Below are 14,433 nucleotides of genomic sequence, written 5' to 3'. Positions count from 1 at the left end.
TTTCATGACGACATGTATTTCTCAGAAATTAGGTGTTTTGTCTGTCATATTCTTATGGACCACTTGTCAGGGTACATGGCTAGTGATTGCCAGTGTTTGCAGCAGCTTTACAGGCATCTAGCCATTCATTATGCAGATTACCAGGGCAGAGGAGTCGCACAATTGGCTGCCGCAGAATTGCAAATCATCATCGGATACTTGAAACTCGAGATGCAGGAGAGAAGGCAGAATAATCATAGTAGATGGATGGACGTAGTCCCCAAACCCCATTACATGATAGGAAGTGAACGAGCTTGCCGATAAACTTACAATCATGCATGTTTTTCCTCTGCATGGTGCAAAGTAAACTACATGTACAAACAAGATGAAGTTTATCTTTAGTTGGAGCTAGATATGGCATTGAATCTTCCGTTGGACGGTGTGAGCATAGAGCTACAACACATTTGATTCTCAGTAGCCCGCATATGCACAGTGCTATATGTGCTTTTTATTCTGTTGTTTCATCTAGCCTATATGTTTCTCCCTCATGGCCCCTCTCTCTCTCTCTCCCTTTTTCTCTACCCTCACAGTTTTGTGCTATTTCTATTATTTATTGTTATCACATAAAATGAATACTTTAAAGGTATTACAAAGTTTTGGGAAATTTTGAAAAATGGGTGGATAGTGATTCTTTACAATTTTGATATATTTGGATGCCTCTGGGGATGAATTAAAAGGACTAGAAATTTTAGCCCCTAAAACACTTCTGCTTTCGAGAAAAATTGAATATAAAGATTTACCGGTGCTCCCGGTAAATTTTGAAAAATTTCAAATAGCTCCTACGGCCGTACAATGGTAGCTGCGACCATGAAAATCTCAGAATATGTAGTTGTGGTATATAATTTCCGAACGGGAATAGCTAATCGGTCGATTTTAGTCAAGAAACATTGTTTTACAGCTTAATGAATATTTGACCTTGAGAGGGAGCTATGCAACATAAAGTGTTTATTATTTACAATTTCATAACTTAAGAGTCGATTTCGACCGCGACAACGATCAGTGAATATTGTAGGATCGCATATGCTTCCAATATGTTCATTTGAACCAAATTCACGACCCCATACCAAAACTTTGTATTACCTTTAAGGCTTTAGATGTTTGAAATTATTCTGTATCTGGCTATTTTCATTTTTGTACTGGAGGATGAAAATGGTTACCAAGGTTATCACTGGGGAAAAGAGAGTGCGAAGTTTCATGCAATATAGACATAATACAGTAGGAGACTAGTGCTAGGCATACATCATCTCGCTATTTAAACCAACTCGGGGAGCAATTGGAAACATAAATTTCACTCACCCGCGCTAGGGCTGGGTCAACAGAATCAGGCGGTGGAATTCCAGAGGCGAATATACGGATGTGTCAGTGATATTGAATGATACTCAGCCGACCTGTGATGGCCTTTATTACACATCCATTTGATGCTAGTGAGTCCTGCGATTCTTACCCGAACCCTAAGACAGGGACGGAGAAACAGAGTGACAGGAAGAAAGAAGGAGATAGAGATAGAGGAAGAATGAGAGAAAGAGGCAGGGAAAAGGAGGAAGGGAAAGAGTCTGAGAAGAGGGAAGACAAACAGAAATTTTTGAGAGAAAGAGAGAATGAGAGAGAGAAAGAAGGAAAGAAATACACAAAGAATCAAATTAAGATATATAATGGGCAACATTTCTGCAAAGACATATGAGAAAGAAGAAATATAATAAGCAATCAGGAAGTAGTTCCTGAGACAACTTTATATCTCAATTTATTCAAATTAATCATGTAGATAACATTGATACTTGGACTATTCCTGAGCAAATCTCATCTTTATGTTGTCCCTCTTTTTACAAGAAGAGAGATATTTTAGCAACAATAATAATATATGTACATGCAGTTACATATGTATAGCACTTGAATCATACTGCAATGTACATACAATCATGTACCGGTACTTGAATGCTATTTGCAGGAATGGCTGTTTATTTAAAAAAAAAAAAAAAAAAAATACTTTTGGGGGTTGCACAGCTAGGCTTCAAGGCTTTGTAACCATATTTTTGAAAGATATATCATCTCAAATTGATGATGACACGATAGTTATGTATTTCAAGTTGCTAGGAGGCATCTTGAGGATAAGATTTATATCATCAAATTCTCACTTTGCTGGTATTTTAATACGGGCAATCACATTTCTTCATTATGCCATTGAAACCCAATACCCCAGAAAGCATAGATATGTGAGTAGGAATGTTTCCACTCGCCGCCGCTACTGATATTCATGCAAATTGCCGTGGATCATGTGTTTTTATTTCCATGTTTTGTCGGTTGTACCGGTAGCTGGGTATAGTCTGAGTGGGAGTGGAACTTCTGCTGGGCGACAGTGAAATATGGAGGGACAATAGCAGACATGACAGGAGATCAGAGCCGAGTATTCCCCCATCCCGCTTGCCTGGTTGCGTTTCCACACGTAGGCCCCCAAACCTCACCGACCCTCAGCCCAAACAAAACAAGGGGGTAGAGGCAAGAACAATTCTCTGAATCGCCCAGTTTTTTTGATACGGCACGTTGCAGCCATAAACACTGCATAGTCTTTAAATTGCGGTATTTTTTAGGGCCTTCAAGAAGTGACAAGACATGAGGCCTTAGATGTGCTTAGGAGAATGTTTATTTGTTGATGTCTGAGTCTTTTCACTGTTTCCATGTAAGAATGAAGTAGGTTTGAATAAATATTTTGTTGTAAGGTTTCCTTCGATTGGATGGATGAGGTGAAGAGAGAAGGATGTGACAGGAAGAAGGTTTTTGGACGGAGTTGAACTCTTTCTGCTATTTTAAGGAAGTATAAACCAACCATGTTGAGCATAGTTCCAACAAGCCTATGAGGGGAAGTGATTAGCACAAAAGCCTATTTCATTCCAAGTTCAAATACAGTCAAACTTCAAATTTCATCAATATCTTCTCATCTTAATTTCATTTATTTCTACTTATAAATTATGCTTTTGTTTATTTAAATAGTGGTAATTCATGTATGCTGGAGCAATTAAATGTTATCTTTCAGTATACATTTTATGAAATAAGAAAAACATTATATCATTTCAATATCATTAGGCATACATTACATTGAATTTGTCAAATTGCAATATTGACAATACAAAATTAATTATGTAATTACTATTTTTGTCTGTATGATCTTAATACCTGAAGGGAGGGGGTGTTTGTGCTTGATATTGTTAACTGACAATTGTTATTTTAAGTTTGATAAAGATTGAAAGTTATTATCATAGCACAAGTCACAAGAGCATCATGGGTTGCCACAGTCATTTGATCAACATATCAACACATCATTCAAATCCACATATGAATTTGTACAGACTAATGTGGTTGTCGATGATGATCCTATTCATGTATGTAACTCATTTTTCATAAGAATATCGGTAAGGGGTTGCATAGACCACCTCAACTGTTGATGCAGCTGTTTATTCTGACATCTAAAGAGAGATCATCTTTATCCTTTTTTTTGGGGGGGGGGGGGGTTAAGAGGAGTGATGCCCGCCCTGCCCTTGGTATCACAAAAGTACTTTCACCCCAACAAATAATTAGCAGAGGAGATAGTTATGCTATCTCACCCGAGACTCCTTGACATGACAGGTACCGCCTGAAGACCTCGGGTGTACGTGGTAGCGGTGGTTCTCCAACTCTCCGTGACTGCTCCATGATCCACCGTGGGGTCAGGGGTCAATGTCATAGGTCATGAGGGATTATGTACGGAGAGGGAGGGGGAGGAGGCATCAGGGAGGCAACATGAAAGAGGAATATAATCAGTGATGATTGCATGGATTCATTGATATGAATTAAGAATTATGGAGATAAATTTTGCATGATCATTTATGTTTTCCATATTTATAGTGATAAAGTAAAGTATAGTACTGGTATTTGAATTGTATGAATGATCATGTACTGTCAATATTTCTGTCCTTTCGTCTTCACCTAATGGTACAAGTCTGTAATGAAGTAGGACCGAACTAGAATAGAGGATGTGATATACACATAATTTGATTTGGTTACTATGGCAACTTACTGGTAGTATGCATTACATATCTGGGATTTTTTGTTATTTTTGTAATGCCATATGTTTCAACTACCTTATACATCCATCTTGATTAAGTGGGTGTTTGGCGCTTCCATATCTATTCGCTAGATCCTGAATAGATCCCAAATCCTAGATGCTGAAATAAGATACCCATATTCACAAGTTATTACGAAGGAAATTACTATTATTGGGGGAGAGAGTTTATGTGCATATTTCACACTGCCCTGCACAGCAAAGGTGTTTCTTACCCATCCCATGTGGGGGCATATGGGGCTGAATAGAGACATATTGACAAGGTATCGCTAACATCTCTCTCCGAGAGAGGCGACGTGACCGATCTTCCCGAATCAGGATCACTCCAGAGCCTTGGGAAGTTTAACGACCAGACCGTTACAGCGTTGCAAAGGCAACGAGGATTAGATACCGGCAGACTTGTAAACCACATGATGACATGCGAATTACTTCCAGTGTTAATGACCTCGTGAAGAGGATGGGGTTTACAAGTAGGCTGTATCAAGCGAAGTGAAGCACTTGTTTCAGAACGTGATTTTCAAAAAAGAAATGAAATGAGCAAAGTGCTTGAGTATGAGATGGTACATTGAAGTTCAAGGAAAATGTCAGCATAATTTTCATGCACTGTCAGCTTGCATTATAATCACTAAAAGTTGGCTTTGTTGTTAATATTCATTCTTATTCTTAATGTAAGCTCTAGCCTTGTGATAATGGGGTACTCTAATCATGTATTGTGTGAGGGAAATAAACCAGCTTTATGGAAAGTAATTTGTACACCTGTGGGGGATGAAGCAGGAGTAAAATAAATAAACTTTAATGATGATTATTCCACCTTGAGGTTTTATTTCAATGGCGTTGCTGTAGTTCACCACGAAAGGAATATGTAAATGTAGTTTGAATACAATTCAGCATGTATCATACAATATGATTGATTAGTTCATTGTGTGATGACAGGATGCAAGAAAATCAAAGGGATGTGCTAACTGCCCGTACAAATCAGTGATTATTGGACACCATTTCAAATGAGTTCATTGTCACCTTTCAATGGCTATCTTGTCAAGGTATATTCCTTTCCATATCATACAATTCTAATGCTTTACACTTGACAAGAACAAATGATAAAAAACAGAAATCAATAATGAATGAATCTGAAGGTTTCAAAATGTTGGTTCTCTTCTAAACCCTGATTCCTAGTACTAAATGAACGTAAATGAATTTAAACAAAGCCTTTTCCTTGTGATCTTGGCCTCAAACCCTAGGAATTTACAACAACCCTAGGAATTTACAACAACCTACAATTAACCCACTGAATTTTATTTGAATTGTGGTTTTTCAAGATTTTGGGGGGCAAATTAATAGCCTTCATCTTTCATGATCTTTTGGAAAATAGTCTTCTATTTTATTATAACCTGCCCAGTAGTATATATTTCCTCTCTTTAGAATGTCAGCTAGTTGTAAGGAATGGGACAAGCCAAAAGGTACATATATATATACAGAGCTTCCTACACTCCTAGAAAACCTGGAGGATAAAACATAACAGGTGCATCGATCTACACGGTATAAGGCACCTGGAATCCTCAGCTATGATAACCTGTGTTCCGTTAAATCACTGCAGCTCAAGAACCCCAAGACCACAGCTGTCCTTCCAATCCATGTCACCTCCCATACCCCTTGCTCACTTGACGAGGGTATTTCAGCGCACCATTCATTACCACAGGCTACCATTCAGAGCCTGCCACTTCTAATTTGCAGCAAATTTATCTCAAAATCTTTTGTCTACCAATTTTTTTCTCTTGCTCTCTCTTTTTTTCCTCACCATTGATCTGTTAATGAACCAGAACCTGTCGCATTTCTTGTGATCATTTTCATGGTGGCATAGTTCATCCATGAAGGAAATATTGCCAATTTTGGGTGTGTGATGGACTAGGGGTTTTGTTGTTATACTTTTCTAGGGACATTTCCATGCGTGGATGACGCTAACGATTTTTCATTTTTGTATTTTGATGCCAAAATGAGTATGTAAATAGTAAAAGCCCAGCTTTTTCAAGTTTAGAACATATTTTTGTTTTGCCCACTATTCTCATTTACTTGTATTGATCACATTTTAAAAAGAAATGTGTGGATAGAAATCAAAATTCTTTCTAAAATTTCTTCTACAGGTTTCCTTACTTTATTAATTACCTAAGATATTTGAGAAGACAAGTAATAAGAAGGAATCGATCTTGTCTACCCTGTAGCTTATTAAATGCCAATTAATGAGAAGAACATTTCTGTAGTTTTCATCTTTGTAAAGAACATTTTAGTTTAATGATAAATAATAGTTTCATACTGAATGATATATACTTCTATCTACTGTTAATCCATCATCAATCGAAGCTCAAATTAACAAATCTTATGTTTTCTTTTTCATTTACCCCTATAGGAACGCCGTCCCATCAGACACGCACAACTATGACACTCACAGTGAACGATGACAATGATCACGACCCAGAGTTTGTCTCTGACTTCTACCGAGCCACAGTCTCTGAAGACGCAAGTGCCGATACCTTTGTCATCCAAGTTACAGCCACTGATGTTGATGCTACTGCAGCTCTGAGGTACGTGGGCACCCATGAACATGTTTTTTCCATGCAACCATTGAATTTTGATTCGATTTGTACCTTCATGGTTTTGTTGATGGTAGACATCATTAAAGCTTCAATCATGGAGTTGTAACTCTAGTCTCTGGAATTCTCAAGGTTTCATAATTCATGTTGCATCTGATTCTAAAATAATTGGATTAAATGTTACCAGTGTTTGATTGGCAAGGTTTGTGAATTGTTTATCAAAAGAATAAACCATCTTCAAACTCAAACAATGTCAAATCTAGAATCTCTAGATCACCATGTATACATTGTAAGTACAAAGTTATGAAAGTCACATAATCACTTCATAAAAAGAAATATTAACAAAATTGGTTTTTAGTGAGGGTGCTTGTCAGAATTACTGTTCTGTTGGGAATGAACAATAAAACTGAAACTAAAAGTATAAGCAATGATTCTGTACACTTGATACTTCAGAACTAGTTGACTTTCTATAGTAATGACCAACAGCCAAACAGCAATATAAATAGCACCTCTCTGTTATCCCCCTGCAGGTACCGACTTAATTCCGACATTGGGTCAAAGTTTACCATCGACCCACTGGGAGGTCGCATCCTCACGACAGGGCTGCTTGACCGGGAGGTGCAGTCATCATACCTTCTGACTGTGACCGTCGATGATGGTCCCTCGCGCCTGGCAACTACAAGTGTCCGTGTAGAAGTGCTTGATGTCAACGATAACCCTCCCCGCTTCTCCCCCACGTCTTACACTGCCACGCTACCTGCTACTTCCCAACAAGGTTAGTTAATTAACAGTTTTGATTTAGAAATATAAAATAAAAAGATTGAAATACTTTTTTTGTTGAGATTTTGACAAAAAGTGATATTTCACCAGATACCATATGTCATGAGTTACAATATGATATGTCAGTTTTTCATTTAGTACTTTATTATTTCCCCTTGGATCCAAATCACCCTCACATAATTATGGTGATTCCACTTTTAGTTGATCATAAACATCCAGGAAAAAGAATGTTCATAAAATTGTGTAATGTCTCCATTGATTTGACTTTTGTTCTTTGTTACTGGTTTTTATTACAAGCAATTTGAGAAAGCTATTCTCTTAGAAATGTCTATACTTGTATATGGATATGAATTATTACATTTCAGATTTTCTCATTTGAGTAAGTTATGTTTCTTTAAGATCGATTGGCAATGAGCAAAACATGGAGCAATTTCTGAATGCTGTCTCTACATGTATGGAGAGGTCTACAATCGCAAACCTTTATCATTCAGAAATGTAATTGCTCATGCTGATATTGAATTGGGACATTAAAATGTACTGAAAACAAAATTAATGATTTTTTTGTTTGTTTCTTCCATGTGCTACAGGTTGCTTTGTTGCAGCCATCCAAGCAACCGACACTGACCTTGAGGATAACGCGGCCATAAGATACAGCATTACAAGTGGAGACACCAGTAAATTTGTTGTGGACCAAGACACAGGTGTGGTTATCACCGCACAGGGCTTCACTGATGAGAACTCTCCCTATGATCTCCAGATTACCGCTGAGAACGTGGCGAGTGGACAGAATTCTGCAGTGGCTTCGCTTCGAGTGATCTTCAGCACTGCTTCATTCCCAGACATCACTTTCCCATTCTCCGGTACGAGTTCCAGCTACGGCGAAAACGTTATGACAGGTATGACGGTCACAACAGTGACCGCGATAGGCATTGTGACGTACTCCATCGCTGGGGGTAACCATGGTGAGCATTTCGGAGTTGGAAGTCAGAGTGGTGAGGTGAGCATCATTAAGGAGCTTGATTACGAGGAGAGCAAGTCATTCTCGTTGTGGATTGCAGCAACGGACACGGCTAACACCCAGCTATCCGACTTTGTGGAATTGCAAGTTTCAGTATTGGATGTGAATGATAATGCTCCATTGTTTGACCAGTCCGTCTACTTTACAAGTGTGGTGGAGGAACAGAGTGGACAGGTCCAAGTAGTCTCTGTGTCAGCAACCGATGAGGATAGCCTAAGCAACGGGGATGTCTCCTATGCCATCACGTTAGGCAACACAAACAATGCTTTCGACATCAGCTCTTCTGGGGTAATTACAACAACTCAACCCCTGGACAGGGAGACAGTAGCATCTTACATACTCACAGTTGAGGCTACAGATGGTGGGAACCCGTCACAGTCGGGCTCAGCCATTGTGGTTGTGACAGTTACAGATATCAATGACAACAGAATGTCCTTCACCAAAATGTACGATGCCACCATCCCTGAGGATGCACCCCCAGGCACTCACGTTGTAACCCTGCATACCACGGACCCTGATGAGAATAATCTCAGCCAGTTCTCAATAGAAGCTGGTGGACAATCATCCCTGTTTGCCATAAACCCAATTACTGGTGAAATCACACTGAACAGCTCCTTAGACTTTGAAGATGAAGCTGTCCACTACCTGCTTGTCAAATCATTTGATCCAGACTCGTCTCACGAGGTGCAAACACAGGTGCTCGTCAGTGTCGAAGATACAAATGACAATGCCCCGGTGTTTACAGAAAACTCTATCAATACAACCTATCCCGAGATCTTTTTCTCTTCAGGCAATGTCATTGCAACCGTGTCAGCTACAGATGCAGATGATGGAGATAATGGCCAGGTGGACTATATCCTAAAGACCATGACAGAGCATTTCCGTGTTGAGACTATCAACAACAGGGGCTGGATCTTCCCTGTTCCTCCCATTTCATACATCGTACCCTCACCCGAAGATACCTCAAATCCCAATACTTACACCTTCAGCGTCTTTGCTGTGGATCGTGGCACACCTGCATTATATGGTGAAGCAAGTGTCATCATAACAGTTACACAAGATAACTCATACACTCCTGTCTTTGCAACCCCATCCTACTTCTCACCTGTGACAGCGAACACTAGATCAAATACACGCGTCCTCCAAGTAGTAGCAGTTGATCAAGACACAGGATCCAATGCAGCCATCACTTACTCCATTTCTGATGGTAACGGAACAGAGAAGTTTGATGTCGAGGCAGACACTGGTTGGATTTTGACAAAAGGAGTATCTTTAGCCGGAGATGTGGGAATTACCTACCAGCTGCTTGTGAAGGCTACTGACAACGGTAACATTAAAAAGGAAGATGAAACCACAGTCACTTTCCTCATCACCGATTCAAATGATAACGCTCCTGTCTTTGATGATGACACCTATCGCTCTTCTATTGCTGAAGATGTTGGAGGTTATGTCGCAACTGTCCGTGCCGAAGATGATGATAGTGGAATAAACGGAGAGATTACATATTCCATCAGTGGAGCGGATGCTGCATTGTTTAGCATTGATGCAGTGTCTGGAATCGTGAGTCTTGTGGGGAGCTTGGACCGAGAAACGTCAGATGAACACCAGATTCAAGTCACTGCAGAGGACCGAGCCATGTATTCTCAATCAGCAACAGCCATTTTGATTGTCACAGTCACAGATGTGGATGATAACCCACCATTCTTTCTACCCAGAGAATACAGAGCTGATGTCTTTGAAAACTCACCCAGCGCTACACCTGTTGTAACAGTGACAGCAACAGATGCCGACACAGGCACTAATGCAGACTTTGAATATATCATCTCTGGAGGGGATGGCACAGACTTCTTTACAATAAATCCAGAAACAGGACTTATTCTGACACAAGGGAACCTAGACTATGAAACAGGGAAGACCACTTATCACCTGACAGTTGCTGCTACCAATGAACAAGCTACTATGGTTGACTATGCTCATGTCATTGTGACACTGCTGGGAGAGAACGAATTCTATCCACAGTTCACCCAGCACCAGTATGACTTCTATGTGAACGAACATGCTACAGATGGCGCTCCTGTTGGCGTTGTCCTTGCGACAGATGACGACCTTGGTGATGATGGCATTGTGAACTATCTGTTCATCGGTGGCAGTAACTTGCAAGGATTCAATGTCAACCTTGAAAGTGGGCAGATTACTGTAGCATATGAAAATGGTAGGCTTGATCGTGAAACAGCAGACACAGTATTACTGTCAGTCTTGGCCAAAAATGAGGGACCTATAACTGGAGCTGATATTGACGAGGCAGAAGTGATAATCCATGTCAATGACGGTAACGATGCTCCTGTCTTCTCTTCTGAACAATACCAGGCCAGGGTCCTTGAGAGTGAACCTCCAGGTTCTGATGTTACTGTAGTTACTGCTGCTGATTATGATGAAATACCCAGCTTCCGTCAATTCAACTATTCTATCCTCAGAGGTAACGAAGGAGATGCGTTCCATATAGACGCACAAACTGGCAGAATAACAACAACTAGTCTTCTCGATCGTGAGACTCTGAGTGTCTACTTCTTGACGGTTGCTGCCATTGATACAGGAAACCCACCGCAGACGGGCACAGCAGTAGTTAGTGTAGAGTTGGATGATGTCAATGACAACGGCCCTGTGTTCATTGGAGACGCTGCAGAAGGCTCTGTGTTTGAGAATGAACCTCCAAACGAGCTTATCATGACACTTCGTGCAACAGATCCTGATTCCAACCCTGATCCATCTCAATTCACCTACACCCTCCTCACCTCTCCAGACAGTTCTGCATTCAGGTTGGTTGGAGATGAGCTACGTACAACCCAGACACTTGACAGGGAAGTCAAATCTGATTACTATGTCCAAATTGAAGCCAGCGATGGAGAGTCTCCAGCAATGTCTGCAACGTCAACTATCCACATCACAATCGCAGATCGCAATGACAACCCATCTACTCTGCGACAGGCTCGTATTGAAGTGAAGATGTTCCAGTCTATGTTCCCTGGTGGTGTCATCGGTTCTGTCAAACCGATAGACCCAGATACTGATGACACCTTCTTCTGCCAGATAACGAGTGGAGATTTATCAAAGTTTTCCATCCAATCAAACTGTGACCTCTTTTCAGCTTCTCACTCAACAGAATCTGTGGTTGATCTATCAGTATCTGGTAATGATGGCTCACATCAGAGTGTGACATCCTCTTTCAGTGTGGTCTATGAGTCTTTTACAAATGACACACTCACAAACAGCGTGACGCTACGCCTTGCGGACACCAGTGCAGAGGCCTTCTTGGCTAATTCATATGATCGCTTCAAGACTTCACTGTCGGCCTTTCTAGGCAGCAGGGAAACTCTGATTGTGCTCAGTATCACTGATCATCCAGATCTTGACAAGGTTGATCTTGTCCTAGCAATCAAGAAGCAAGGGAGTCAGCACCTCTTGCATGATGACCTTGTAGATCTTCTAGAGGCCAATGAGGCAACACTCGAGAGTCAATCGGATATCACCATCGAGACAATTGATTACACGGCATGTTCAGACAGTCCTTGTCTCAACAGTGGCACTTGCAGCCACGAGACCAACATCAATCTAGAGGAACTGATCACAGAGAGTGACCCAGTCATCTTTGTTGGGCTTCAGACCAGCCATAGCTTTACCTGTGCCTGCCCAGCTGAGTTCAGTGGTCAAAGGTGTGAGATCCCAACAGACTATTGCGGGCAGGCTACCTGTAAGAACGGTGCCACCTGCCAGAATGCTATCGGAGGCTACATCTGCGTCTGTGCTCCTGGATACAACGGAGAAGACTGTAAAGTGGAGATCAATGAGTGTTCCAGCAATCCCTGCATCAACAGTGAATGTCAAGACCTTATCAATGGCTTTTACTGCGAGTGCTCCACAGGCTATTCCGGAGTCTACTGCGAGAACGGCCCATGCAGCACCAGTCCCTGCGTGAATGGAGGAAGCTGCGTTGAGTCCGGGAGCACCTTCGTGTGCCAATGTGACAACAGCCACTGGGGTAACCGCTGCCAGTATGACACCATCGGCTTCCAGGCTGGGTCCTACATCTCCAGCTCTGCCCTTCAATCCACTTCTGCTGTCATCCTGCTGGAGTTTTCCACCGTCTCCACCAAGGCCCTCCTGTTCTATAACCATGACAGCTTCACTGACAGCAATGCCAAATTTGTGGCACTGGAGATCCTGGATGGTAGGCTGCAGTTGTCGTTCAACTTCGGGTCTGGACAGAACTCCATCTCTGCGAGCAAGCCTGTCAGTGATGGTGACTGGCATAAGGTGGAAGTCAGACTGGAAGGAATGGTAAGAATGCTTTTCCTATTTATTGAAGTATTTGTGTATTATTGAAAGTAAAGTCAAACCTGTCTATAGCGACCGCCCAAGGGAAACACAAAAAGTGGTCTTTGTAGACAGGTACTTTTATTACATGTTTCAATGAGAAACCATTTTCAAGGGGAACAAAAAATGTGGTCTTTATAGACAGGTGGTCACTAAAGCAGGTTTGACTGTACCATTTCAAGTATTTAAAAAAAAAAGGGAAATGGATGGTGAGGGTTATGCAAGTTTCAAGCAATAAACCGTATCTCAAGTTTTCCCTTTTAGCGTGATTCCTTTCATAAATGTATACATTGTTGAATTCCTTTAGAAGAAATGGGGAAGATAATTTGATTCTGAAACGGAGCAGATGAGATTGATATGAAGTTTACCATATGGTAGTTTGTTTCCGGGAAATGTTTTAATTTTCATGGAAAACTGATGCCACAGTCTTCAGTAACATCTGCAAGTTGGTAGAGGATCTCACTTTTTTACAATAATGCAGAAGAGCAGTTCATAACCATGAAGCAGTACCAAAAAAATTGTTTTAAGTACTAAAGTAAGTTTAACAATAAAGATGATGAAAGGAGCTCACAGACACAGGCAGTAATATTTATATGGACACATTCATTCAGTGGAACATAATATGAAAAGATAATAATAGAGACATAAAAATTGCTTATTTCAAATGCCAAAAGAGGGAAGATTTAGCACCGAATCCATCATTTTCTCTCTTCCTGGGGGTTAGGTTATGTATCATGTTGGTGACCTACAGAAACATTAACAAGAGAATGTGTTTTCTCACTCATTCTTGAAGGATAGGATAATGTACAGATAATTTTTTATGGTGTGGGGTAGGTTCATGTCCCTTGAAATTATCCATAGATCTTTATGGCATGTACCTGTTAAAGGGCCTCTTAAACACTTTCAAATGAAGTTGAATTTTATGAATTGGGCCCGAGTTTGTAGTGAAATGCTATCAAACTGGGAAGTTTCAAGCACTATGGCTGTCATATAGTGGGTTAAGAGAAATTTGTAGCCTTTTTTCAGCAAAATTAAGGAGCCAAAAGCCAAATTCACCTTTTTTTTTATTTGAGAAATGTTTTAATTTTGATGGATAGCTTTGCAATCTTTCGTTATTTTGAAACAATTTTACCTCATAGCCAGACAAAAGTTGAGATAATACCCTTAATGCGAATGTTTTGCTTTGAAGCAGAGCAATAAAATCACCTTTTCATCATAAGAAGTTCTTGTTATCATTTTTACTACCCAATATGGGTGAGAGTTCAAAATGAAGAAGTGTCAAGACACTGACGATAAAACAGTAGATAGGAGACATTCTAATATCTTTTGCAATTATTATTATTGAGAACACGAGTGGTAATGATGGACTACCTGTTCATGAACTCTGTGTCAGAAAAAAGGTGTTCATTTCAGCCAGCCCGAACTGCTTAGTTTGCTCTGTTACATTTCATGGTCTGTATACCTATCCCGAGAAAGTTTTTTTTTTATTTCTCTATCTGCAGTAACATTTGGGAGGGGGAGGGGGGTCGGGTGGAGGTTGGAGGTGT

At 40.5% G+C, this 14,433-nt stretch overlaps 1 protein-coding gene across 1 annotated transcript in view; it reads left to right on the top strand.

Annotated features, from left to right (window-relative positions):
* Window positions 1-14,433, top strand: part of LOC580453 (protocadherin Fat 4) — a 41,636-nt gene that overhangs the window by 16,294 nt on the left and 10,909 nt on the right. The window contains exons 4-6 of the mRNA XM_030980680.1: window positions 6,534-6,708; window positions 7,248-7,492; window positions 8,085-12,850. Coding sequence (XP_030836540.1) covers window positions 6,534-6,708; window positions 7,248-7,492; window positions 8,085-12,850 — 5,186 coding nt within the window. The remainder of the gene's footprint in view (window positions 1-6,533; window positions 6,709-7,247; window positions 7,493-8,084; window positions 12,851-14,433) is intronic.

This window comes from Strongylocentrotus purpuratus, unplaced genomic scaffold, assembly GCF_000002235.5.
Source record: "Strongylocentrotus purpuratus isolate Spur 01 unplaced genomic scaffold, Spur_5.0 spur5_scaffold_11, whole genome shotgun sequence".
Lineage (NCBI taxonomy): Eukaryota > Metazoa > Echinodermata > Echinoidea > Camarodonta > Strongylocentrotidae > Strongylocentrotus > Strongylocentrotus purpuratus.
This window is presented reverse-complemented; position numbering and strand designations above follow the sequence as displayed.